Genomic DNA, 26,405 nt, shown 5'->3' on the forward strand with positions numbered 1-26,405 from the left:
TGACATCCATATAATTTACTTGAACGACTCTTACACCCATTTTCTATAATATACTGTACATACATACATTTCTTATAATTGCTTTACCTTTATGGTCCGATTGAACACATTTATACGCAATACTAATCTTCCGTGGTTGGGAGCAAGATGACCACTAACTTATTTTGATCACAAGGTAACACCGACATAAATATAAGTACTGATTACATTTAAGACCCAACACTAATTTGAAATTAAAGAGTGGTGTTTTCAATTTGTTACAGTCTAGTGCACACTGATAAAGCCACAAAATGTTCCAAGTTTTTTTTAAGTTTTGTTCTAAAGTACTACTCATAATATGAAATACAGGGTTCACAGTTTCACACCATATAGTACTTGTCTTATGAGAAAAAATAAAAACTATTGTAATCTATACTTTTCAAAAAGGTCTCCTACGACCACCTTGTTAAAAGACTGGAATGTACCTAATTGTAAACTTTCAACAATCTAAACTTCATAAATTACTAGATTGTGCTTCAATGCTAATAAAAAATACTATCAATGCAGATATACAAAAAAATGTATTCCTCGTGCACTGGCAACGTTTCAAAAATAACAGATGGTTCCTATGATATGTAAGCAAACCACCTTTTGCCAAGTCAATTCACTACTGACAATTTTATATATATATCCTAATGCACATATAACCCTAAAATCCATCTATATCCTCATATCTGTAATTCAGGATACTGTGTTAAATCCAAGGCCATATATCACTGTATAATTAAAGTGCCATTTTCAGCTGAAGAGGCACTTTGGAAAAATGTAAGTGCTCCTTACTTCAAATTTACAATGATATATGATTGGAATTTTGATACTGAAGTTTTTTAGACAATCTATGGTGTTTTTTCCAAGGTAATCTGTAATTCAGTTATCAAAACCTTTAATCCCTCTAAGAAATTTAGGCAAGAAAATCAATAAACTGATAATCTTCATTTCTTTTGTCCCTTCATTTCCAACTGTAACTAGAATACACAGAATGATTGAAATACCTTACCTTTATATTAAGATTCATTAAGAATAGCAGTTGCAAATCTGAAGAAAATCTTCTAATGAAAATTAAACTTGTGTCATGATCTTGCACACTTAAATTTTCACAGAATTTAACCCCCTTTCAACTTTTGCACACACTCACTTTTCAAAACTGCTTTCCTACCAAACATATTCACTTAAAACCTGTTCCAAAATACAAAATACTTAATGATCAACAATAAATTTGGGAAACAAGAGAAAGGTTTGTATTGTATAGTTTGTAATTCCAGTGAAGCATACAGTACAGATTTATCTTTACAAGCATAATCAATCGACCATTTAGAAGCTAAAGTTGGGTGGAAAAATGTACTAAACCTGTGCTGTAAAAATAAGTAACATGTTATGTCATAAAAATAGCCAACTGTAATTCTACATCGAGATTTTTGAAAACTGCTATATCTGGTAAGTATACAGGAACATTGAGGCTGCAAAAGCTACTGTGAGCTATACTTAACTACAGTACATGCTACGTATTTGAAATTCTCCAAGACTTGATTCTTTGAGGAAGATAGAACGTTGAATATATCAAAGTCCTTCTTAATCAATATACTGTATTGAGTATGTCAGAGTATGTCAAGTTTACAGACTACAATGACCGAGAAAAAGTGTTAACTACAAAGAGGCTCGCTTTCATTCTGGACATACATGGAGTTTTGGGTATATGATGCACAGACACCAGTATATTTACACAATATCAGCCCTATGAAAATAGTCTAAATTTAAATGGATTTTTCTATACACAAATAAACATCAACATAATAATCTACATAAAAATACAGTACTGCTTGTTTACAAAATAAATATACATATTAACATTCTCATAAAAATGATATAGATAAATCATTTTGCTTGAACACTTTTAACAAAAGCTGATAACTGGAAATACTGTTTAAGTATTTGCTGATCACTTAGAAATGTTATAATACCTTATGTTGTCCTGCATGGCAGCTACTAAGGTCTCACTGGTTAATCTCCTCGACAAAGACAATTCCCTCTCGATTCATCTTAAAAACTAATGACCATCAACTATTATCATACAATCATGACATCCCACATTCTTGTAAGTGACTGATTTCATACAAAATATGACTGGAAATATACTGTACCTAATTGTCCGTACCACCAATCTAAAACTTTTATTTCATCTTGGCAAATGAACTCGTTACTAATGACCAAATCTTGATTAGAATAATCAATACAAAGTTTAGAAGCAAATCAGTCACAAAATCATAGTTTCTAAGACGAAAAAATATACTGATGATATTTACATAAGTTGACTTGCCTTTTACAGTCCTGATCATTGAAAAAAAAAAATAATTTGAGATCAAAACAAATTTAAAACTGTTGAGCACACTTGTAAAAATAACTGATATATGTGAAAATTTTTATCACTGAACAAAGATGTGAAAATTTCTATCACTGAACAAAGATGTGAAAATTTTTATCACTGAACAAAGATGTGAAAATTTTTATCACTGAACAAAGATGTGAAAATTTTTATCACTGAACATAGATGTGAAAATTTTTTATCACTGAACAAAGATGTGAAAATTTTTTATCACTGAACAAAGATGTGAAAATTTCTATCACTGAACAAAGATGTGAACATTTTTATCACTGAACAAAGATGTGAAAATTTCTATCACTGAACAAAGATGTGAAAATTTTTATCACTGAACACAAATAACAAGAAATAAACTACCCATTTCTCTCTATCCGATTTATTACCATTCACCACGATTCTTACCCGACTCTGTTACCTAGTCATTTTCGTCGCGTTAAATGGTGAGAAAAATAAACTGCTGCTGAAATTGTTATTTGTTTTCTACAGAGCAATGCCTTTAATGTTAATGCCACAGATACATACCTGTACAAAATGTGTGAATCTGATCTGGACTCCAATATACATAATATAGACAGAACAAAAGTGCCATAGGTCTATTCAACCCAGTGATGAATCTATCACGCGGGCATCTGTATGACCTGGCGTCTTTTGAGAAATCCACAAAAAAATATAACCCGCTACCTTCATAAAAAAAATATATATATGACTAGAGTCCATTTTTTAAGTTCTGTGCACCTTCATTAGATTTATGGAACACCACACCAACATAAAACTGCTTTGTTCTGAAGAAATGACCTGGGAATCAATGAGACATTTGTTCTTCTTTACCAGCCAGCTTCCAACCACTTGCTTATTTCCATTTTCAATTGATGCCATCTATTTGGCACAGTCTTCATATGCTTAAAAATTCCTTCCCACTTAATTACTTGTCTTGGTATACAAGTAAATAGCCACAATCAAGCCATACAAACCCAATACCTGAGGAAAGAACGCATAATTTGAATTAAAACTACTGTATTCTTATGGATTATTCTTAGAGATTATGATCATAGTATGTACAAGTTTTTAATCAGACCAGAGTCTTCATTCTAAATTTGACTAAAGGGCTTTCATTATTAAAAACAAAAATATCGCTATAATTGTAACTAGAAGTTTCCAAACTGATTATGTTGCTAGATCTGAACAGCACGAAGATGAGTAAATCGTAAAAAACAGGTAAACGAGAATGTGTAGAAAAAATCACTGTCTACATTCTAAATCTGACCAAAGGGTTTTCATTATTAAAAACAAAAATATCTCTACTAATGTAAATAGAAGTTTCTCAACTCTGATTATGATACTACAGTAGTTCTGAACAGCAAGATGATAACAAAATTGTATTATTATTATTATTACTATCCAAGCTATAACCCTAGTTGGAAAAGCAAGATGCTATAAGCCCAGGGGCTCCAACAGAGAAAAATAGCCCAGTGAGGAAAGGAAATAACGAAATAAATAAATGAAGAGAACAAATTAACAATAATTTATTCTAAAATAAGTAACAACGTCAAAACAGACATGTCATACATAAACTATTAACAACATCAAAAACAAATATGTCATAAATAAACTATAAAAAGACTCATGTCCGCCTGATCAACAAAAAGGCATTTGCTCCAACTTTGAACTTTTGAAGTTCTACTGATTCAACCACCCGATTAGGAAGATCATTCCACAACTTGGTAACAGCTGGAATAAAACTTCTAGAGTACTGCGTAGTATTGAGCCTCATGATGGAGAAGGCCTGGATGACTTTCAAATCTACATTCACCTATTTTTGGTACCAAAGGTGACAAGGGGATGAAGACCAACCACCAATATCAGTCAATTGGGTGACATGGTGCGGCAAACACCATTCAGGACAGAGATGCTGATATCCATGCGTTGATCTATCAGGAAGGGTGACTTGCTAGCTTTCGCAGACCTTAAGGACGGGTTATTTTTGTGTCCCCATTTATCCATCATGAAGGAAATATCTTCACTTTGTATGGGAAGGGAGGGTTTTCCAGTCTGAGTCTGCTGTTTCCGCATGACAACCAAGCTCAATTTTATGCCATATTCTTCAATACCTAGGACTCCATATTTAGAGGGATAAATCATACGTAGTGCCTTACATGAAGCTATATACCTAGGCATGGTTATTAATGCTATAGCAGAACTGGTTCACCTGACTAGGATAGGGCAAGAATAGTGTACTACTTGATTAGGTAGTTTTGGCAATCACAGATGATTGCTTCAACAGTGGAGGTTGTGGCCAGAGGAAAACCTATTGGATAACTACCCAGTCATAGACTTGCATGATGCCTCATAGGATTTAAAATGGAATCAGGACACAGGTTGCTGTTCCCTTTCTAACCGGAAATATTGATGCTTAGACGAGTATTATCAAAGTTGGGGAACAACCCTAATGGATCACCCAGTTTCCAGAACTGATCAGCACAAACTTTCAGGTGGATGGACCTTCCTTGCAATGTACATTTAAACAGCGAACATCTAAGCAAGGACAAGTAGGTCCTACAATTGGAGTGGTAACTGAACTTGGACATTTGCAAGGCTCTTTGGCACCTGTAGGGCTTACAGTTATGTAATGGTAATAAGTCTGAATGACTATTTGGTTTCATTGAGCAGGGTCTAGTAGAAGCTCAAAATCTTAAGATGATGATGAGGTTCCAAAGCCTAGAATCCTGACTCATCCCAGACCCTAAACAGCAACAAGGATCCTACAGGTATTTACTAACTCCTGGGGCATTCACCATCTAATTTTCATGTTTATATAACAATTCTCACAGGATGTAGATACAGGAGAGGTCCCCTTTTTTGTTTGTTTCATTTGTTGATGTCGGCTAACCCCCAAAATTGGGGAAAGTGCCTTGGTATATGTATGTATATAACAATTCAAGCTTATATACATATCCGGTATATATGATAGATGGGGTTTTGATTAAAAAAAACTTCTTTTATGACACAATTGATAAAAACCCAGCAATCATATCGGGAGTAGCCTACTCCTAACCCCACAAATCTTACTGCCCTATCTAGTTCATATCAAATAAAACACTGTTGAAACTGGGGAATGGTTTGGGAACAAAACGCATGACATACATATAATTGATAGGTCAGTATGGAAATTTTTTTCTTATAGCTTTAACATCAGATTTAGAAGCAGTTAAGTTACCTGATAATCCTCAATCAAAAGAAAGGGATACTTAGTCTAGAGTTTAGGCGAAGAGCTACCATGATCCTAAGCATAACAAAATATTCTCCCAAAAATTTATACAGTTTGGTGACTTGTTAAAACTTCTGAGCATTCTTTTTACTGGAACCTATATGGTTACAACACATCAAAATTTAAACACCACGCAGTTATACAAAGGGTTATATTAATATACGTCCAACTCTTCTAACTTACCTCTGCAAAAATGAGGATGAGGATCATGCCTACAAAGAGGCGTGGTTGTTGAGCAGTCCCTCTCACACCAGCGTCTCCTACAATTCCGATTGCAAATCCAGCAGCAAGGCCCGATAATCCTACACTAAGACCAGCCCCAAAGTGCACAAAACCACTGAAAGAGAGAAATAATAATAAACATTGTAGTAACGTACAAGTCTTAGCCCTTTTACCCCCAATGGACGTACTGGTACGTTTCACAAAACTCATCCCTTTACCCCCATGGACGTACCGGTACGTCCTTGCAAAAAACTGCTATTTACATTTTTCTTGCATATTTTTGATGATTTTATGAGAAACTTCAGGTATTTTCCAAGAGAATGAAACCAACCTGACCTCTCTATGACAAAAATTAAGGTTGTTAGAGCAATTTAAAAAATATATACTGCAAAATGTGCTTGGAAAAAAAGGCCTGGGGGTTAAGGGTTGGAAAGTTCCAAATAGCTTGGGGGTAAAAGGGTTAACTTGCTTTTCAATTGGGATCAAGAATATGATGAAGTAAAGGCTACACCCGAGAAGCTTCAGTACTTAAAATGGTATTATCACAAATAGCATAGTAGCACTATATCTGCAGTAATACATTCAAAGGTGTGCAAATATATAAAATATGAGTAATGAAATATCAGTATGCTTAGCCTATGCAAGGCTACTATAACCTTATCATAACCTTGGAATATTTGTAGTTTACCTTTATGTGTATATATGTATATACATACATACATACATAGCAGTACCAGCTGAACTCGGTTGGGTCCCTGATTAGGCTGAAGGAACAGAGAGTAGAGGTCCCCTTTTTGTTTTGTTTCATTGTTGGTGTCGGCTACCCCCCAAAATTGTGGGAAGTGCCTTGGTATATTGATTGATTGATATATATATATATACAAAAACAATATACAGCACAAAATAAGTCAAATCAGACCTTACTATTCTTTAAATTAGGCCACAAACAGGGAACGTTAGATTCTGAATAAATGAAAAAAAAAAAATCTATAAAGTTACGTTTCTTCCACAACACGAGGTTTGTCATGTGAAGGTGAACAGCTGTTTGCTGTACCACAGGGAATTCTGGACGCACATGCAAAACCTACCCGCAAGCATTTGCTACTCTCTTAAACAAATAGCCATACAGTAAAGGTTGAATATTGTGGACGGCAGGTTTATGATGTATAAAAAAAATTGTCAGTCTAGGTTTACATAATATGTACAAATACAAGACGTTAGATTATCACCTATAAACACACTTTTCATTAGAAAAACAAAAGCCTTCTTGTGGCACAGCTTGAACCATGAAATCCTCTTTATAATATTTATAACTACCTGTAGACCAATTTACAGTAGTTAATGCCATATAAAGAAATTACTTTTTTGACAATTCACATATGACAAATTCGAAGATAATTTGTATTTTTCCTAACCATACAAACCTTAGCTATTTACATTGGGTTTACCTTTTAGCGCAGCTGAAATGGCGAGCCATTAGAATTTATCGAGGGTGTATTGCCCCCGCGCTAGTTAGCAGGGGGGGTAGGGTAGTGGTAGCTAGCTACCCCTCCCCCCCTCACACACAGATGAATGCTCACTTTCACTTAGAGGTAGGACTTGTCTTGGGGGACAGGGCTGGCGGGCAAATATGTGTAAATAGCTAAGGTTTGTATGGTTAGGAAAAATACAAATTATCTTCGAATTTGTCATTTGTTCCGTAACCGAAATACAAACCACGCTATTTACATTGGGTGACTTACCCCTTAGGTAGGGTGGAAAGTCCCCAGCCATACTGGCTTTGGCTTTACCCGGGGACTCAGAATCCGAGTGAGTCGCACTCGAGAAAAGGAGTCCCTGCACCTCACAAGTTCCTTGCTCTGCAAGGAACCGTGTGGCCTACATAACCTTGTGTGTGAAGGAAGAAGTGTGACCCGTCCTAGGCAGTTGACCTGGAGTTCCAGAAGGAACTCTGGGTTAGGACGTTCCCAATACCACCTCGTCAGGGTATGGGGGACGCGAAAGTATTGACTCAATACTCGGAACACAAGGAAGCATGGTTTACCTGCAGAGATTCGAGGTCAGCTATGCAGCTTCTCCGTAGAGGGGATGATGAAGAAAGAAATAAGGGCCAGACATACTTCTTTCGTTCATGCAGACTAAAACCTGATAACAATGCCCTCAACCTTCTGCTACCTGTCCAAAAAGGAGCCTGAGGTTAGACCAGCTGTTGTGTAGCCACCACAGAGCGATAGAAAACGTATCGAGACTCCTGTGGGACACGCCCTGCAGGAAGCGGGCTGCGAAGGTCATTAGACGCTTCCAGACTCCAGCTTGTAGCACCTGCGTCACAGAGTAGTATTACTCGAAGGCGAAGGACGTTGCAATGTATCCAACATCGTGCTGTAGGGCGACGTGACGGGGGAGGGTCTGGAGACAGGTCGAGATGAATGTCCTTGAGTCCGGGCTGAAGAGGTATACTGGTGACTCTCCCCCGTGTCCTTGCAGCTGTTCCCAAAGCTAACCTCTTGATTCCTTTACTGGCAAGAAAGAGAAGGTCCTGGGACATCAGATACAGAATGGAGACTCAAAATCTTGAAGGAATTGGACCCCCAGATTCTGAGTCTAGCCAACAACTCAGGAGCGGAGTCGTACGAGACCAAGAAGATTGCTTACACACTGGCCGTGGCCAGAGTGAGCAGGAGACCCAAGGCGGAATACAATCCGTGGCCTGTCGTAAAGGGTCTTGAGAAGATCTCTTAAGGGACTAAAAAGTCCGAGCCATGCTCCAAGTTGGAGGTCTTCCTCCGACTAGGGCAGGGACAATCGTAGCTTCGCATGAGCGAGGAAAGATCCAGCGGGCAGGAAAAAGTTATTCCTTTAAGCCTGAAGGTCAGGGATAGGCTGAGCGACAGGCTTCATTGCCGAGAGCGGAAAGGAGTTTCCTCCCGCCGAAAGGCAATAAGACCGTTATTGCTGGAGAAGAGGCCTCAAGGGAAGAGGTGTATCTCCCACGGCACCAACCACTGAAGACTCTTCACTTTGCCTGGAAGACCCCTGCGGATGACTATCGCAGATGACGCGACCTCCGTACCGCGACTGTAGCGGGTTGTCTCTTCTTGAGGAGGAGGTGTAGTGTCTCCAGGCATGAAGCCGAAGCGACGCCCCGGTTCGGGAGAGATGTTGCAGTGTGGTTGTTTGAGTAGTCTGCGCCGTGGGAGAAGCTCTCCCGGGAGTTCCGTCAGGGGAAGCAGAGGGTCCAGAAACCATTCTGCGCATAGTCCCAGTGGAGCTCTCCCATTGAAAGGTTGACAGACAACCTGGTCTTGCTGAGACCCATTGTCCATAGACAAAAAGGAGGGAAGACGCAGGCGTCGAAGTTGTCCCACCATCACCGGAATGCATCTTGCCAGAGTCTCGGGGTCTGAGACTGGGGGGAAGAACAGTGGAAGCTTGAGGTTCCAAGCTGTCGCGATCAGGTCCCCCACACCAGGACTTGCTGGTTACTCAAGGTCAAAGACCCCCAGGTACACTCTCTCTACGAGGCTCTGCTCGGATAGTCGGAGAGAACATTCCTCTGCCTGGAATGAGAGAGCCGATGGTGGTATTGAGAGTATCTCAATCATCCCGGTATCTCTACTGCAAGATGTGAATGTGTGAAAATGCGTCCCCTGCTGGTTAGAACACGCCAGAATCATGAAGTCGACGCGCACGGAGCGACTCGGCAGGAGCTGTAGGATCTGTAGAGGGGCCAGACTACGGCCCCTAAGCCTGCCTGAATGATGGAGAGGTATCCTTCAGGTCTTGACCATAGGCCTGGACCGGAACATGCCCCCCCCCCCTTTCCTTTTGACGAGTCCGAGAACAGCATCAAGAATGTGGGGAAAGGACGAGAATATCCACTACCATCAAGAGGTTCCATAGGTCAACACCCATTGTAGGTCTAATAGTTCCGCTGGTCCCATAGGGGCCAGGAAGTCCGGTTAAACGTTGCCTGAAACCACCGGAACTTGGACCGCCCCACATGGAACTTATCCTGAAGCGACCGTTTAGACTATAGACGGGCCAATGAGGAAAGGAGAACTAGGAAACATTCCAAGGTAAGGCTGAAAGCTCCGCTTGACTAAGAACAGGTACTGCAACTCTCCTCAGTCTTGCCACAGTCAACTGAAAGGAAGGCTCGGAGGATGTGGCAACAGAATCTGGCGTCCCCAGGTGGTCACCCATCCAAGTACCGACCAGAACCGACGTTGCTTAACCTCACTGGACGGACGAGAAGCGGGGTTTCCAACGTGGTAAGGCCGTTGACTCAATATCATGGCCAGATACTCCAGATGTTGAGGCAGAAGAAGAGAAGGCTCCAAGCAAAATACCATGAACCCACACTCATGGTAAGCATCCGGAAGCTTGTCCCGGCGCTGAAGAAGGTCGAACCTGAGCCTACCGGAGTTGACCAGCCCTCCAAAAAGCAAAGGAGGCGGAAGCCTGCACCTGAGCGGCCATGAGGAAAGCAGGGAGAGTTCTCTGGGGAAAAAAACCTGCTATGCCACGGCGGGATAGCCATACTGCATCATAAGCAGGAATACTTGCAGTCTAGGCTGAATTCCACGAGCTCCCTGGAAGATGGATGGAATGGAAACTGAAAGTACCCGTCCTTCCGATCCAGGGTTTAAGGAGTCCTGTCACCTCGTTACCAGTCTGATCGATTCTGCTGTTCTACACTGGCCGAAGTTTGTTCGACAAACTTGATCAGGGCTGAGAGGTCGACTACGGAACTCCCCTCTCAGATCCTTCCTTACAAGAAAGGATCAACTGAAGAGGCCAGGGGTGAAGCCGTCGATGATCCTATGGAGGACCTTCGCCTAAGGTATGGATCATTCTGCCCAACCGGGCAACTCTTGCCGACGCTATGGCATATAGGTACAGAGACACTGAATTCGCTGACAGAGACGGCAGGCGCGATATCCTTGGCTGATCACAGAGATCGTGCGGGAATGGGCATCGGGAAGCTGTCATCCGGATGAGTAACCTTAAGCATCCTTCCAGCGAGAAACCTGCAATCCTAGAGTTCGTGAACTCTGCCTCTCCTTTTAGGACTATGCCCCCCCCGGGGGAGCCTCCCGTGCCATCTGTTCCTGACAGGAGGAAACTGCAATTGGACACCTTGTCTCAGTTGTCGTAGCCGATAACTTAGGCCGACGTGGTTGAAAGAAAAAGGCGCTGGAGCCCTGCAGAGTCTGGAAGAAAGCGCCTTGAAGGAGTGAAAACGGAAGTCTATTTCCTCCGCACAGCCGCTGTCTAAGTCTCTGTCCTTGGGCACAAACAAACTCTTCTCAAGGATGGAAGGGTGTCTGAGGTTGTCGACCTCCACAGATGAGACACTTGAAGGAAGCCCTCAGTCAGCGCGTCCAGATGGTACAACATCGAGCTTGTCCGCAAGTTAGATACTTAACGACGAAAGGCCAAGGTGCCTGAGCCCGAGAGGAGGAAAGTACCCATGATCTTCCTGTACTGTAGCTTCCTTGAACCAAACCTCGGGCCATAACCGAGGAGGGATAGGACTTGGTAAGCCCCCAGAGGAAGGGGTAAGCAGTCACCCCTTGGCCGATGGAGAAATCTCGAACGGAAAGCCCCCCGCCAAAAATCCTTCCAGGGAATGCCGGGGAAGGGCTAACCCAGGTTCTGGAAAGAGGAGTGTTGCTCAGACCTCCCTGAAGTTTCTTCCTATTCTTGCAAGTGCCATGCTCTGCATTTACGGGGTGAGGCCGTGTTCTGGAAATACGCTCCAGAAGAACTCGGCAGGCTGGCCATGCTGCGAAAACCCCAATATGAATCGTGGTCGCAATCGCCCTGGAGCTCGAGCGATGGTAATTCAAAGATTTGTGCGTGGGCGAATGTGGAAGCGCCCATCCGCGGTCACGCAGGAACGCAAACGAAGGTGAGCGAAGGAGCGCAGAAGGAGGGCGAGCGTGGTAGGAAGGGCGAGAGCTGGTGGTCGGCGAACGATAACCCATAGACGAGCAATGGATACTGCAAGAATTAAGCCGACGTTCGTGCGAAGAAACACTGTAGGTTCGAGCGATGAAACACCGTCGGTTCACGCGACGGAACACCGTCGGTGCGTGCGACGGAACACCGTAGGTTCGCGCGACGGAACACCGTCCGTCCGCGCAATGGAATACCGTTGGTTCGCGCGCGGGCGAACATTGGAGAGTATGTGCGCGGACGCGCATGAGCGTAGACGTGCAGGCACGTGGGCGCGCAGGCGAATGATCGCGTGGGCACGCAGGCGAGCGGTCGCGCGGGCGCGCAGGCGAACGGTCGCGCGGGCGCGCAGGCGAGCGGTCGCGAGGGTGGGCAGGTGAATGAGCGCGAGTCCAAGGCGGCGAACGCAAGCATTAGCGTGAAGGCGAGGAAACGCGCTGCCGCGTGGGCGAGGAAGACCGCTGGCGATGTGGATCAACAGACGATCGGTGGTGAGCTGGTGAGCGCTGACGCGTAGGTTGGCAATGGCGCGTGGTGGCATGTCGACGCGTTGGCGAGCGATGGCGAGCAGCATGCGCAGGTGGGCGATCGCGCGATGGCGAGCAGCATGCGCAGGTGGTCGATCGCGCGATGGCGAGCAGCATGCGCAGGTGGGTCGATCGCGCGATGGCGAGCAGCATGTGCAGGTGGGCGATCGCGCGATGGCGAGCAGCATGCGCAGGTGGGCGATTGCGCGATGACGAGCTAGTAGCTGGCGAACCACGTTCCTTCAGAAGCGTTGGAGAACGTTGGCGTGCTGGCTGTAACACACGCGGGCGATCCGGAGGTCGCCGAGAGACAGGTGATCGCTGATGTGTAGAACGCTGTTGAATAGGCGATACTAAAATCGCCTGTGCGCGCTGGCGAGCAGGTGATCGCTGGCGAGCAGAAGGCAAAGCGTGGAAGCCTGCGCATCGAAGAAGAGTCCTTGACCCAGACCTGAACCGAAGTTCTAGATCGCGAGGGCAAACGTGGGCGCACAGGGCGAGTAACAGGAACCAACAGGAACAGCAGGGATGATCATCATGAGAGCGTTGACGAACAGGAGAGCGCTGGCGAACAGGAGAACGCTAGCGATCAGGAAGCGCTGATGAGCAGGAGAGCTCCTGTGCGCTAACACTGAGCAGGAGCAGGAGAGAACACAGCAGAAGGGCGCGCAGGGGAACCCTGACACGCAAGGGAAGAACCCCCGTGGGAGGCAACCCTTTGCCCCGAAGGGAACGTTGACTGTCGGTAGACAGATGTCCATCGGAAGACCGTTGCCTGTCAGCCGGGAGACTGATGTCCGTTGGAAGACCGTTGTCTGTCGGGAAGACCGTTGCCTGTCGGAAGACGAGATCAGACTGCTGTCCATCTGCACCAAGGCGGAAGATCAAGAAGAAGGAGTTGTAGGCTGCAAACGGAGATTCAAAAAGGCGCCTCTTAGCACCCTTATAGGGAGATGAGAGGCCCTTACGACGAGGCGGACGGTGGGTCTTACGGCGAAGGAGGCCAACAGCAACAGCAGCAGAAGAATCCTCCGAAGAGGAGTCTCTATGAGTGTACTCTCTCGCGAACGAAAGAGAAACATTTCGTAGAAGAGACTGGTCAGCCAGTGACATAAAAGGAGCAATCCTCCGAAGAGGGGCTCCTGCAGTTGCCCATCCCCTTGAGTGAAACTGCAGGTGTGACCGCTCAGCACCAAGAGCATAGTCGCACGAAAAAAAGGCAAGAGAAGAACCCCCAAAAGGGGAAAAACTCAAGCCTGGACAGGAAAAACTTCCCTCGGAAGGAAAGTTACCCGCCCAAGGAGGCAAGCCTCCTGAGAGTTCTAAAATGAACTGGAGGGCTGTCCGTCGTCACGGGAGTACTTCCAGTAGAAGGAGACATGCCCCTGACGAAAATACAAGGGGGGAGGCAGCAACAGCCGAATCCCCAGGCCTCAACAAGACAGCTCACACTGTTGCCATATTACAGAAACGAACAAGATCGGTAACTGTAAAAAAAATAAAACAAAAATCATTAGTACACATTCATTCCCCCGGGAAGGCTCCGAAGAGGAATCCCGAGGGAAAGGAAACAAGAATTACACAACAGGCACGTGCCCTCACAACCACTTACACTCACGGAAGGAGAGCTGTAACCAAAACAGAATTATAAAAATTATAATTATGAAACTATGTAATTATGTAATTTAAAAATGAATGAACACTAAAGAAAGAACGAAAACCCTGAAAGGAATCGTTCTACAAGCTGAAAAATTAACAACTACAATTAGATTCATAAACTAATTGAGACAAACGTACGGCGTAGCAACCCCCCCACACGGAAAGGAAGCTACAAGGGCGTAGTAACACGTAGTAAAAGGGTGAACGACCTTAAGAGAGAGAGAGAGAGAAAGACCGAAGTCAAACTCGATCGCCACCCATAAAATTACGCCGTGGTGGCCTAACTGCCGAGGACTCCACGTAGATATCGTGCACTACACACACAACTCTGAAAAGGAAACTTACTTATTTCTATACTCAAATATATATACAAACATGAAAACATGTTTACATATATATTGAGTAAAAGAAAAGTAAGCGATTAAGTAAAGACAAAACAAACAATGGCTGCCAAGAGAGGACCAAGACAGAGACGTCTGTCACAGTCCGAGCCAAAAGTGAAAGTGAGCATTCATCTGTGTGTGAGGGGGGGGAGGGGTAGCTAGCTACCACTCCCCTACCCTCCCGCTAACTAGCGCGGGGGCAATACACCCTCGTTAAATTCTAATGGCTCGCCATTTCAGCTGCACTAAAAGGTAAACCCAATGTAAATAGCGTGGTTTGTATTTCGGTTACAGAACAAATAAAATTTACATAAACCTTATGTCCTCCTGCTTAAAGCAATTCAGTCTTAAGATTACAAAGGTAACAAGAGAAATTACAATGGAATATGATAAAAAGTCCAAAAAATTACTCAACTTACTGGTACAATGAGTAGCCTTTAGAACCAGCTTCTAATTTTCCGGCAATTAGTACAGCTACAACAAGACCGTAAATGGCAATGATACCGGCCATAACTACAGGGATGATGCACTTCATGATGAGCTCTGGTCTCATCACAGACATTGCTGCTATACCTACACCGGACTTGGCCGTGCCATACGCAGCACCCAGAGCTGAAAAAGTCAGAACACAGTTACATATCATTTACACTATTATATCACAAATTAAATTAATTTGTACTTTTTGTATTTTACCCAACTATATAAACCATCAGCTTTTATTAGGAAACTTATCCTAAGGAGGGAGGAAGTCCCTATGACCAAAATTGGCTTAATAAACAGACCCAGGAACTGTCACTGAACTTTGGTCCTAAGAAAGAGCAAAAGTCATGACTTCTGTTGACCCTTTAACTTCCTGTGCATAGGGATGCAACAGTAGTCAGGATAGGCAATTACCATAAATGGTAAGTTGATGAAGAATCAGTATCATACAGGCTATTCTGTCTGGTGCATAGGCATTTCATGATGAATGTGTATACAGTACAATAGGTCCATCGTCCGCCTTGCTACGAGGATGAGGGAATTACTTCTTTACAATTCAAAACGGCAAAGAAAACTCGCTCTGGTCCAGCAACATAACGGCACGACTGCTGTACCCCAAGGGAAGTGACGAGGAAAGAAAGAACTGCCTGTCATTCTCACCTTTCGTTCCAGACTCAAGTGGCAACCTTTATCTAAGACAAGATGCAACTTGTTTCGTGAGGAAGCTGGGTTCGCTGTACCACCCATTCCAAGGAAAGGCATCCCGGAATGGGTGGGTATATTTTAGGAAGTAGTGAGCAGTGAAGAGTGTCTGGCATTCCAAGTTCCAGCCTTCATGATCTATGCCATGGACAGATTCTTTGTGAAGTCTAACGTTGAGCTGATACTCCTGACTTCGTGTGCCCTTCTCCTCAAGGGTCCACCTCATTGCAGATCATACAGTGTAGAACTATCTGATGATTTTTCTGAAACCATGCTAAGCTCTCTCTTTTAACCTTCCCCATGCTTAGGAAAAGTCTTTGGTGCTCAGGTCTGAAGCACTGAGTTCTCTGATAAAGTGTCTTAACTGCCCTCCCAGAATGAAGCAACAAATCATCTCTATTGCTAGTTGCTACCTTAAGGGAGGAGATAGAGAAGGTCTTGAACCTAGGATCCTGAATTATTGGACACGCTGCTCTCGCCCACAACTACGGGGTAAACACAAAATCAACCATCTACAATCCTTCGGTATGACTAATGGCATTCGAAAAGCTGTGTAACTCTCAGACTCTCTTCACTGGGGCTGAGGCAAGCAGGAACACAGTCTTCAGTGTCACTTCACAATCTGACGCTTCCTCAAGATGTTCGTACTGGCACTATAAAGGGCCAAAGACCTTTGTCATGTCTATTCAGGAGGTCGATGTTCCTTTTGAAGACACGACTGTTCAAACCTCCTTGGAGCATGAACCGTGCCAATAAGGTGGCAATATCTACTTCCAGTCCGGGTACCTGACTTAGGGCCGAGTGATATCACTTTCCTCCAGTAACTGAGAGGTGCTTTTCCCGGCAAAGAAAGACTACGAAATCAGTAACTGCTTGCAGAGATGGGATCTTCCCTGGTCGGAGCAACCAGAGAAAATTCCGTCTACAGCATTAATAGTAGAAGATGGCCAACTTCTGACGGACTGCTGCAGAGGATCTGCACAGAGATCTAGACAACTATTTCAGTGCCTAACAAAAATATTTCGTTCAGAGGGAATGCTGGATAACAACCCCACTGAGTTATGGAATCCTAGCAGGTGGGGCTGACAAGAGGAGGTTGGGCCACCAGGGTAGTTCTTACGGTACCCAATAGAGGAGCATCAACAGATAGGTGAACCAAATGGCTTGTGGCCCTTAAAAGCCACCAGGGTTATCTTAATGTTCAGGGTCTACAACACTGTGTTGATGATCTAGTGAAAGACAGAACAACAGAAAAGTGTAAGAATCCAGGATGCTCCAGATGTTGGAATGGGTCCTCCATCACTACTGTTTAGTCTGGCTTTGAAGACAGTACACTAAAGTTTCTTGTTCAGGCGTATTGTGAACACGTCGATCATTGGGGAACCCCAAAGGGCAAGAAGCTTTCTCCTACGGCTGGTAAAAGGCACCATCATTCCCTACAATCTGCCCCCAACAGTTGAGCTAATACATTCCTCTTGTTTGGAATGCATCTTGCTGAAAGCCTCAAGTCATTGTCCAATGCCCATGGGTGTCTCTGCCTTGCCAACTCGTAAAGCTCCTGTGAAACAGTCCCTCCTTGCTTGTTGACGGAGGCCACTGAGGTCGTGTTGTCTCTCATCAACACTACAGAGTGCTCTATCAAACACTTGGAAACCTCGCACGTCTAAAAGTCCAGCTTGCATTTCCAGTAATTTGAATTGTAGATCTTCTCTTCTTCGGACCGTAGCCCTGAAGCGGTGTCATCCCTCAGGCGTGTGCTCCTACCTCTCCTTCAAGCTCCCACTGTGGCTCGCTTCGCTCACAAATAAACAATCTCACTGCTCCTGTGTTCTGGTAAGCGGTACAAGTTGAGCTGCACTCGCAAGCTCTGTGGATCATTATTTCGGGGGTTTTTTACTTTTTCATGAGCAACATTACCTATACATTGAACGAAGAGCGATTTCATCATAATCAATTTCCGACACAGATCAAATTAACTATATTTTGAAATAGATTGTACTTCCCTCTTGTCTTTTGGTCACTGCAGAGCATTCACACCTAAAGGCATCCCTGTTGTGGTTGATCTTACAAATAGCTCCACACCACTCGCAATGCTTTTCCTTAAGAATTAAATTATGTCTGTGAGCATATTCAACCACTAGTTCAATATCACCCCTGTAAAAATAATAACAATATTCACCATAACCAACGCTACACTGCATACAATCTGTAGGATTTTTTGTCAACATTAACGCCACAAGGGCCTGCCACTGTCTTTGCCATACCTACAACAAAACGGAATGCCGGTTTTTCCTTCCCATACCTACAACAAAACGGTATGCCGGTTTTTCCTTCATTATTCTAAGTAGTCAGTCAAACAAAGATACTAGTGGACGTTAAGGTAACAATTACTCCGCTGGTACTGTAAAACTTGATTTCCAACTGAAGTCGTTCATAATTGGTTAAGAAACCATTATGTCATAATGATGTCACAGCTCTTGGCCAATAAAATGTAATTGGAATTCCTTGTGCTTGGGTAAGAACGTGAGATAAAGGGCTCACTAAAAGTAAACATTGCCGGAGAGGAAATGTCTCTCCCGACTTATGAAATATTATAAGGGAAAAACTTATCAACCTTAATTCCACCCCGTTCAATCTCTCATATACTGACTATGAATTTTATATAGCTTTTCACATGCTCTCACCATGCAGGTGATATCTTTTTTTAATATCGAGTGCGGCATGCATCTGAAGTTCTACCGAAGAGGAGAAAGAGAGATAAAACTCATATATAAATATTGACGCCTGTGGCCGCGGGAGCATAAAAAAAATCAGAGTAGCGCCAACGTATCCCTGCAAGCCGTAAGAGGCAACTCCTGTGAGACATCGATGAGGTGGAGCTTGGGGGAGAGTGACTGCGCCCCGCACTCTAGTTTTGGGATGTCTGAATGTGTGTGGATGTAGTACGATGGAGAGTAAAAGATGCGAGATTGGAAGTTTGTTTAGGAATAGAAGGATGGATATATTGGCTTTGTGTGAGACAAAAGATAAAAGGGAAAGGTGAAGTGACTGGTAGAATGTCTGGGATCGAAAGGGGAAGAGCAAGAGAGGGTGTGGCTTTATTGCTGAGTGAATTGATGACAGGTAAAGTAGTGGAATGGAAGGAGATATCATCTAGGTTAATGTAGGTAAGGGTTAGGTTGGGTATGGGATGTTGGGCTTTTATTAGTAAATATGGGCCAGGTTGTGAGAAAGGTGAAGAACAGAGGAATGAGTTTTGGAAAGAATTAACTAGGTGTGTAAAAGGACTGGGTAGAAGGAATTATGTAGTTGTCATGGGTGACTTAAGCGGGCGTTGGAGAGGTAGAAGGTGTCATTAGGAAGTATGGCGTACCAGGTGAAAATGAAGGTGGTGAGAGACTGGTAGATATGTGCTGAGCAAGAGATGGTGATAAGTTCTAGCTTTTTCAAAGAGAAAGATAAAAAGAAGTATACATGGGTAAGAGTGGCAAATGAAAGAGTGGTAGAAAGGGCATTAATGGATTATGTGTTGATAACTAAAAGAATGTTTGGAAGATTGAAAGACATGCACGTGTTTAGGGGTATGGCTAACAGTATGTCTAATCATTTTTTGGTGGAAGGAAAATTAGTTGTAGCAAAAGAGTTGGGGATGTAAAAGGGAGCTAGTGAGGGTTGAAGAGTTAATAAAACCATAGGTAAAAATTGAATATCAAGAAAGGTTGAAAATAACATATGACAGAGTGAAAGTAAGAGAAACTGGTAATTTAGAGGAGAAGTGGAAGTTAGTAAAAGAAAATTTTGTTGGGATTGCAAGTGATGTGTGTGGCAAGAAGTTTGTTGGAGGCAGCATGAGGAAGGGCAGTGAATAGTGGAATGAAGGAGTGCAGGTAAAAGTGGAAGAGAAAAAGAGGGCTTTTGAAGAATGGCTGCAGAGTAATAGTGTAGAGAAGTATGAAAGATATAGAGAAAAATGTGGAAGTAAAGCACAAGGTAACCGAGGCAAAGAAGGCGGCTGACCTGAAGTTGGGTCGTTCATATGAAGAAAATAAGAAGTTTTGGAAAGAAGTGAAAAGAGTAAAGAAGGCTGGTTCATGAATTGAAGAGACAGTGAAAGATAGAAATGGAAGGTTGTTAAAAGGAGAGGTGGCAAGGAAAAGGTGGGCGGAATATTTTGAAAGTTTACTGAATGTTCAGGATAATAGGGAGACAGATATAATTGCTGTTGCAGGTGTTGGGGTGCCAGTGATGGGAGATGAGAATGAGAGAAGAGATTACAAGAAAGGAAGTGAGGAGAGCACTAGATGAAACGAGAGTAGGAAAAGCATCTGGTATGGATGGTGTGAGAGCTGAGATATTGAAGGAAGGGGGTGTGACTGTACTCGCATGGTTGGTGAGATTGTTTAACATGTGTTTTGTGTTGCCAATGGTACCAATGGTACCAGTAGATTGGGTTTGTGCATGTATTGTACCACTATATAAGGGTAAGGGAGATATGCATGTGTTGCAATTTAAGGGGTATTAGTTTCTTAAGTGTGGTTCGAAAAGTGTATGGTAGAGTAATGATTTATAGGATTAAGGATAAAACAGAGAATGCAATCTTAGAAATACAGTATGGTTTTAGAAGAGGTAGGGGATGCATGAATCAGATTTTTACAGTTAGGCAGATATGCAAGAAATATTTAGCAAAAGATATGGAGGTGTATGTTGCGTTTATGGATCTGGAGAAAGCGTATGATGGAGTTGATAGGGAAGCGATGTGGAATGTGATGAGGTTATATGGATTTGGTGGAACGTTGTTGCAAGCAGTGAAAAGTTTCTACAAAGGTAGTAAAGCATGTGTTAGGATAGGAAATGAACTGAGCGATTAGTTCCCGGTGAGAGTGGGGCTGAGACAGGGATGTGTGATGTCACCATGGATGTTTAACTTGTATGTTGATGGAGTGGTGAGAAAGGTGAATGCTCGTGTACTTGGACGAGGATTGAAACTGGTAGATGAGAATGACCATGAATGAGACGTAAATCCGTTGTTGTTTGCGGATGATACAGTACTGGTTGCAGATGCGGAAGAGAAGCTTGGCCGATTAATGACAGAATTTGGAAAGGTATGCGAGAGAAGGAAGTTGATATGGGTAAGAGTGAGGTTATGAGATGTACGAGACGGGAAGGTGGTGCAAGATTTAATATCATGTTGAATGGAGAGTTACTTGAGAAGATGGATCAGTTTAAGTACTTGGGGTCTGTTTTTGCAGCAAATGGTGGAGTGGAAGCAGATGTACGTCAGTGAGTGAATGAAGGATGCAAAGTGTTGGGGTCAGTGAAGGGAGTAGTAAAGATTAGAGGGTTGGGCATGAATGCAAAGAGTTCTATATGAGAAAGTGATTGTACCAACTGTGCTGTATGGATCGGAGTTGTGGGGAATGAAAGTGACGAAGAGACGGAAATGGAATGTGTTCGAAATGAAGCATCTAAGGAGTATGGCTGGTGCATCTCGAGTAGATAGGGTTAGGAAGGAAGTAGTGAGGGTGAAAACGGGTGAAGAAATGAGTTAGCAGCTAGAGTGGATATGAATGTGTTGAGGTGGTTTGGCCATGTTGAGAGAATGGAAAATGGTTGTCTTCTAAAGAAGGTGAATGCAAGAGTTGATGGGAGAAGTACAAGAGGAAGGTCAAGGTTTGGGTGGATGGATGGAGTGAAGAAAGCTCTGGATGATAGGAGGATAGATGTGAGAGAGGCAAGAGAGCGTGCTAGAAATAGGAATGAATGGCAATCGATTGTGACGCAGTTCCCATAGGCCGTGCTGCTTCCTCCGGTTGCATTGGATGACCGCGGAGGTAGCAGCAGTAGAGGATTCAGCGTTATGAAGCTTCATCTGTGGTGGATAATGGGGGAGGGTGGGCTGTGGCACCCTAGCAGCTTGCTACCAAGATTCGGTACTCAGAAAGCATTGTACAACAGTTATTTCGCGGAGTACTGAATCTCCTCCCTCCACAATCTGTCCTCCCGCTAACGCTACTAATGTTCGGCCCTCCACAAGTCGACCTCCCTCAAGTAACGTTCGGCCATCCGCCAGCCGTTCTTCCACAAGCGACGCCCGACCTTCCAATAGTCGCGCAAATTCAAGTCCTCCTCTTAATCCTCCACCCCGGAAAAGGTTGAAGGCGCAAGAACCCGAGGATTTTGGTTTTAGCGACATTAAATATCAAAGAAAGCCTGAGTAACTTTTTTGTTATGACAATGTAAATCTCGAGTGCTGCCCATATCTTTTTTTTGTGTAGGAGAGAGACTTACGAAGGGGGTCCGGGGGCTTGCCCCCAGCTAAGAGTTGTGATCCGGGAACTACTAGGTTCGGTTAGGTTGGGTTTGTGGGGTTTGTATATTAGTGACAGAATGCCCCCGCGCTTAGGTCACGAGGAAGGTAAGGACACGGCTTGTAGGTCAGGTTAGGAGGATAATTTAGGGTTAGTTGTCCATTTTTCTCGCACATTTCCGACATTCATGCGCAGAGTGGTCCTAGTACTGTATGTAGATTGTTGGGACAAGCATGTACAAATTTAGTGAATTTAATATTTCATTGTGCTCATTCCCTTGAAAAAGAGCCGATTTCGGACACTTTTTACTCATTTTTCGGTCAGTCCAAGGCCGGTACCCATAAACTACAGAAGCTCCAAAATAACTTTGGTTAAAGAAAAAAAAGTTTCGTCTGAACAATCCATAGCGAAAATATAAATTTGTAGCAAAACACCTCATTATTTACCATTTCAAATCAGGTAAAACATCTGCCACTGCAAAACTTCTTGATAGCAATAAAAGTCAAATTCGCTCAAAGCACACAGTACAAGGTAGGAAAAATAATTTTTTTTTTCTCCCAAATCTAGTGTTGGTTGGAATTGTAATTTTACCTAAAGCTAAACTTGTGGATCTGCCTGCAGATTGGGGGGGGGGGAGTCACATACAGTATCTCAGAACTGGCAATGGATGGGGGATGGGTTTGGTACCTATGGTCCATTTCTTTTAGCGAGGCAGATTTGCACCGACTCGCAGCGGTGCCCTTTTAGCTCGGAAAAGTTTCCCGATCGCTGATTGGTTAGACAGGGTGTGCAGGCAAACTGATCCCAATCCTGAATGAATAAGTATTAGTTTAACTTATCATAGTATAGTACAATATCAGTTAGGGCATTGGAATTCCCACTCGGGAGCCTTTGTAGGGTGATGGCCAGATCCCGTAGAAAACGGGAATATTCTGAACTGTGGCCGTCGTTCTAAAAACGATTTTGGAGGGAGAAGCTAACTTAAAAAACCCACCTAACCTATGCTAGAAGCCGTATCCTTACCCAGGGGGACTTCGCCCCCCGGACCCCCCCCCCCCCCCCTTACACAACAGTTTCCTTACCTACGAGTACGACGGGAGAAGCTAACTTAAAAAACCCACCTAACCTATGCTAAAAGCCGTCTCCTTACCCAGGGGGGCTGCGCCCCCCAGGACCCCCCCTTACACAACATATTTAAGATCCGTAGACCATTTCCAAACGTTTTTATTCTATACAAGATAACAGTCGGAGCGATAATAAGCAAATTAGGACGCTTGGCCGTAGCGCTACAAACTACCCCCCACTCGATTTGTTAGGTTAGGTAAAGGACAGTTGTATTGCCTACTGATAACCAACATTACTATTCTTTCTATATATGCATTGTAAGAAATTAGTCTAATTTATCATATTCTCCCAATATCCTACTCTAGGATCCGACAGTAGGGCTTTCTGAAGTTACAATACTGTACTGTTACCGGTAGTGACGGAAGGCCACGTCTATATCCCTGTGGATCACAGATATCAATCTAATATTGCTAAATATAGAATTCTTGTTTATAGATTTACAAATTTAGACCATATGGTTTGATCCTGAATGGGTACCGACGTAATCCTGCCGTATCTTATCCTAACCCTAACCATACATGCTTCTATTTCAAAGTGAAATCCCTTTAAAGATTGTCATTTTTCGTACTTACCACTAAATACCATGGCTGCTGTGGCCCCTATGGCACCGAAAAACGGAGCATAAACCGGATTTTCACTCATGGTGACTATATTTTAGACTATGATCGCGAGTAAACAAGAGTATCACTACCCTACACACAGAATATGGCAGTCTGTCCTGAAAGAGTTTGACGTTCAGTCATGTACGATGAGGATCTGTGTCGCCTTCTGTGATTGGGCCATCCTACTTTCCCTTAGCTTAATTGACCAATCAGCGACGTCCTTGCATGAGTATTGACTCGCCACATGATCAATACTGAGGCTCAGACACTAGAAGTAGTGTAGCAAAATTGTCGCTTGCACAGACCTTTGTTTACAAAAAACGAGTTTTATACTAATTAAAAAAACAAGAGATCGCGTAAATTTAATTGAAATTGTATAAACCTAGTATTAAAAGGAGATTAATATACATCAACATCACGTGTTTATATATATATATATATATATATATATATATATATATATATATATATATATATATATATATATATAGTATATAAAGTTTGACGACTTAATAAAGCCTTAGAACATCAGCAACTTGCAACTCAAAGAACTATGTAAAAATTATGATGGGATAACACTAAAAGATAGGAAAAGAGCAACATGGATAAGAGAGCAAACTAAAGAAGTGAATATTCTAACATGTAAGAAAAAGAAATGGACATGGGCAGGACATAAATAAGAATGACAGATAACAGATGAGCACTAAGCAAAACAGGAGTCTCTAGAGATTGCAAAAGAAGTAGGGGAAGGAAGAGAAAGCGATGGAATGACGAACCAGGAAAGTTTGCGGGTGTGGACTGGCATGTAAAGACTATAAACAGACGCAATTGGAGGGCAATGTCTGAGGCCTTTGTCATGCAGTGCACTGGTAACAGATGATGATGATATGTGTGTGTGAAAGTTATAAGTAACGCAAATGGCAAACTAAGGCAAGATAAACTAAATAAGCCGAGGAGTAGAGTTAATGTATGATGATTTATGTTTCATATAATTAACAAATCATATTAGAGAATACAAGGCCATGGAGTACGAGACAAAGCAGACAAAAATATTCTGAACCAAATAGGACCAGGTCTTGTGACCTGTTGGTAGCTCAAGGTCTTCACTGAGCTCTTCTTCGCCATTCTATAGAATCTTAATGTAGAAATCAGCCGTCGCTAAATGGGTTGTCATGGCGAGAGACTAAGTAAAAGTAAGGATATTGATAGATACAGACCTTTTTTTTATTATTATTAAATCCCTCTTCCATTATGCTGTCTTATATAGTGCAAAGGGCTAAATATAAACAATACCGTCCATCCGAAAAGACTAAATGAGATTAGGAATATCTGCATTCATGTTAAATACACAAATAAATGATTATAGTATGAGTGATAGAAAATTTATATGCACTAAATATAACTTTTGTATACAAAAATATATATAGAAAATAAAAATATCTACGGTATATATTTAAACTGTGACGAACTTCCAAGTCGTGGAATATTACCAAGAGAGTATTTCAAGGTAACGATATCAGCTTTTATTCAGTGGATATTAAGCACACAATCACACACACACACACACACACACACACACACACACACATATATATATATATATATATATATATATATATATATATATATATATATATATATATATATATATATATATATATATATATATATATATATATATATACAGAGAGAGAGAGAGAGAGAGAGAGAGAGAGAGAGAGAGAGAGAGAGAGAGAGAGAGAGAGAGAGAGAGAGAGAGAGAGAGAGAGAGAGAGAGGAGGTCATTTGTCTGTAGTTCGTCTTTAAATGTCTCTCCTTGGCTGCTTGAACTGATTGTACTATGGAGACAATAGTTTTGCGTGTTGTCGGTTTGTCCTATTTGATATTATTTTTTTTTTCTAATTGGATCAATCTTGGGTTTCTTGAAGTGATGCAACATAGCCTAGGCTACCCCCAAAAGTTCCCATCTACTCTCAGTTTTGCGTCGACTGCTCAGACTGATAAACCAGAGTATGTCTCTTCCTTTTGGTTGGTTTGTGTACATAAAAAAATTCAATATGCTAACACGAACCATTGCTAATGGCGGTATAATAATATAATAAGTTGGGCAAGGAAATTAAAGGTTTAGTGGAATATGTCCCACTAAGACTCTTCCTTTTTTAACCCGGCCTTTGTCTTTTTCACGGGTTTGCTTCCGAAGAGTTCTACCAGACAGACCAAGAGCTCATAATTTCAATCTTCCCTTCATTTCATTTTAAGAGTGCCATATGGACTTCTAAAACTGATGCCCCAATGCCCTTGATTTCCACCTTTTCTCCTGGCTCTCCTTCCCTTAGATGTGGCTTATACCACTCGGTCTGATAGATCGTGACTTGAAATTGCCACCTGCCATTGGTCACTAACCTTATACTTATGTTAGAGTGCTGAGGATGACTAACAATGATTTTAAAGTCAACACCTGGCTTTTGTTCTTCCTTTTCACTTGGCCCTTTTGCATCCTGAGGTGGGCCTTGGGCTACTTGAACTAATGGACGAGTGTTCCAAATTGGCTGTGTCCTTTTATATGCTTCCTTTCTTGCCTGGCTATTTCCTCTCACGAGGAATTACCACATCAATTGGTCCCCATATATGTGATGTTTTCATTTCTCTGGATCTGCCTTAGGTTGGATAAATACGTGGAAAAGTATCTCAAAAGATATAATCTTTCCTTGATTCCCCCTTTCTTGCCTGTCCTTTTCATTGTACCAGACTC

The 26,405-nt window shown here is 42.7% G+C and overlaps 1 protein-coding gene and 1 pseudogene across 1 annotated transcript; both read right to left on the bottom strand.

The window, feature by feature from the left end:
- Positions 1-23,788, bottom strand: LOC137644155 (V-type proton ATPase 16 kDa proteolipid subunit c). The gene is made up of 4 exons (XM_068377137.1): positions 23,624-23,788; positions 14,856-15,048; positions 5,865-6,018; positions 1-3,394 (listed from the first exon to the last, which is right to left on the bottom strand). Exons 1-4 carry the CDS (start codon positions 23,691-23,693, stop codon positions 3,335-3,337), a joined length of 477 nt encoding a protein of 158 aa, XP_068233238.1. The 5' UTR covers positions 23,694-23,788; the 3' UTR covers positions 1-3,334.
- On the bottom strand, positions 10,073-10,191 carry LOC137644721 (5S ribosomal RNA; annotated as a pseudogene).
- Positions 23,789-26,405: the final 2,617 nt, after the last annotated feature.

Source organism: Palaemon carinicauda, chromosome 7 (assembly GCF_036898095.1).
Source record: "Palaemon carinicauda isolate YSFRI2023 chromosome 7, ASM3689809v2, whole genome shotgun sequence".
NCBI lineage: Eukaryota > Metazoa > Arthropoda > Malacostraca > Decapoda > Palaemonidae > Palaemon > Palaemon carinicauda.

Coding starts and splice junctions, on each gene's coding strand:
- LOC137644155 (XM_068377137.1), bottom strand. CDS start 23,693: ATGAGTGAAAATCCGGTTTATGCTCCGTTTTTCGGTGCCATAGGGGCC. Junction 6,019..14,855: donor AAAGGCTACTCATTGTACCA/GTAAGTTGAGTA, acceptor TCTCTCTTTCAG/TGGTTTTGTGCACTTTGGGG. Junction 3,395..5,864: donor TCATCCTCATTTTTGCAGAG/GTAAGTTAGAAG, acceptor TTCTTTCCTCAG/GTATTGGGTTTGTATGGCTT.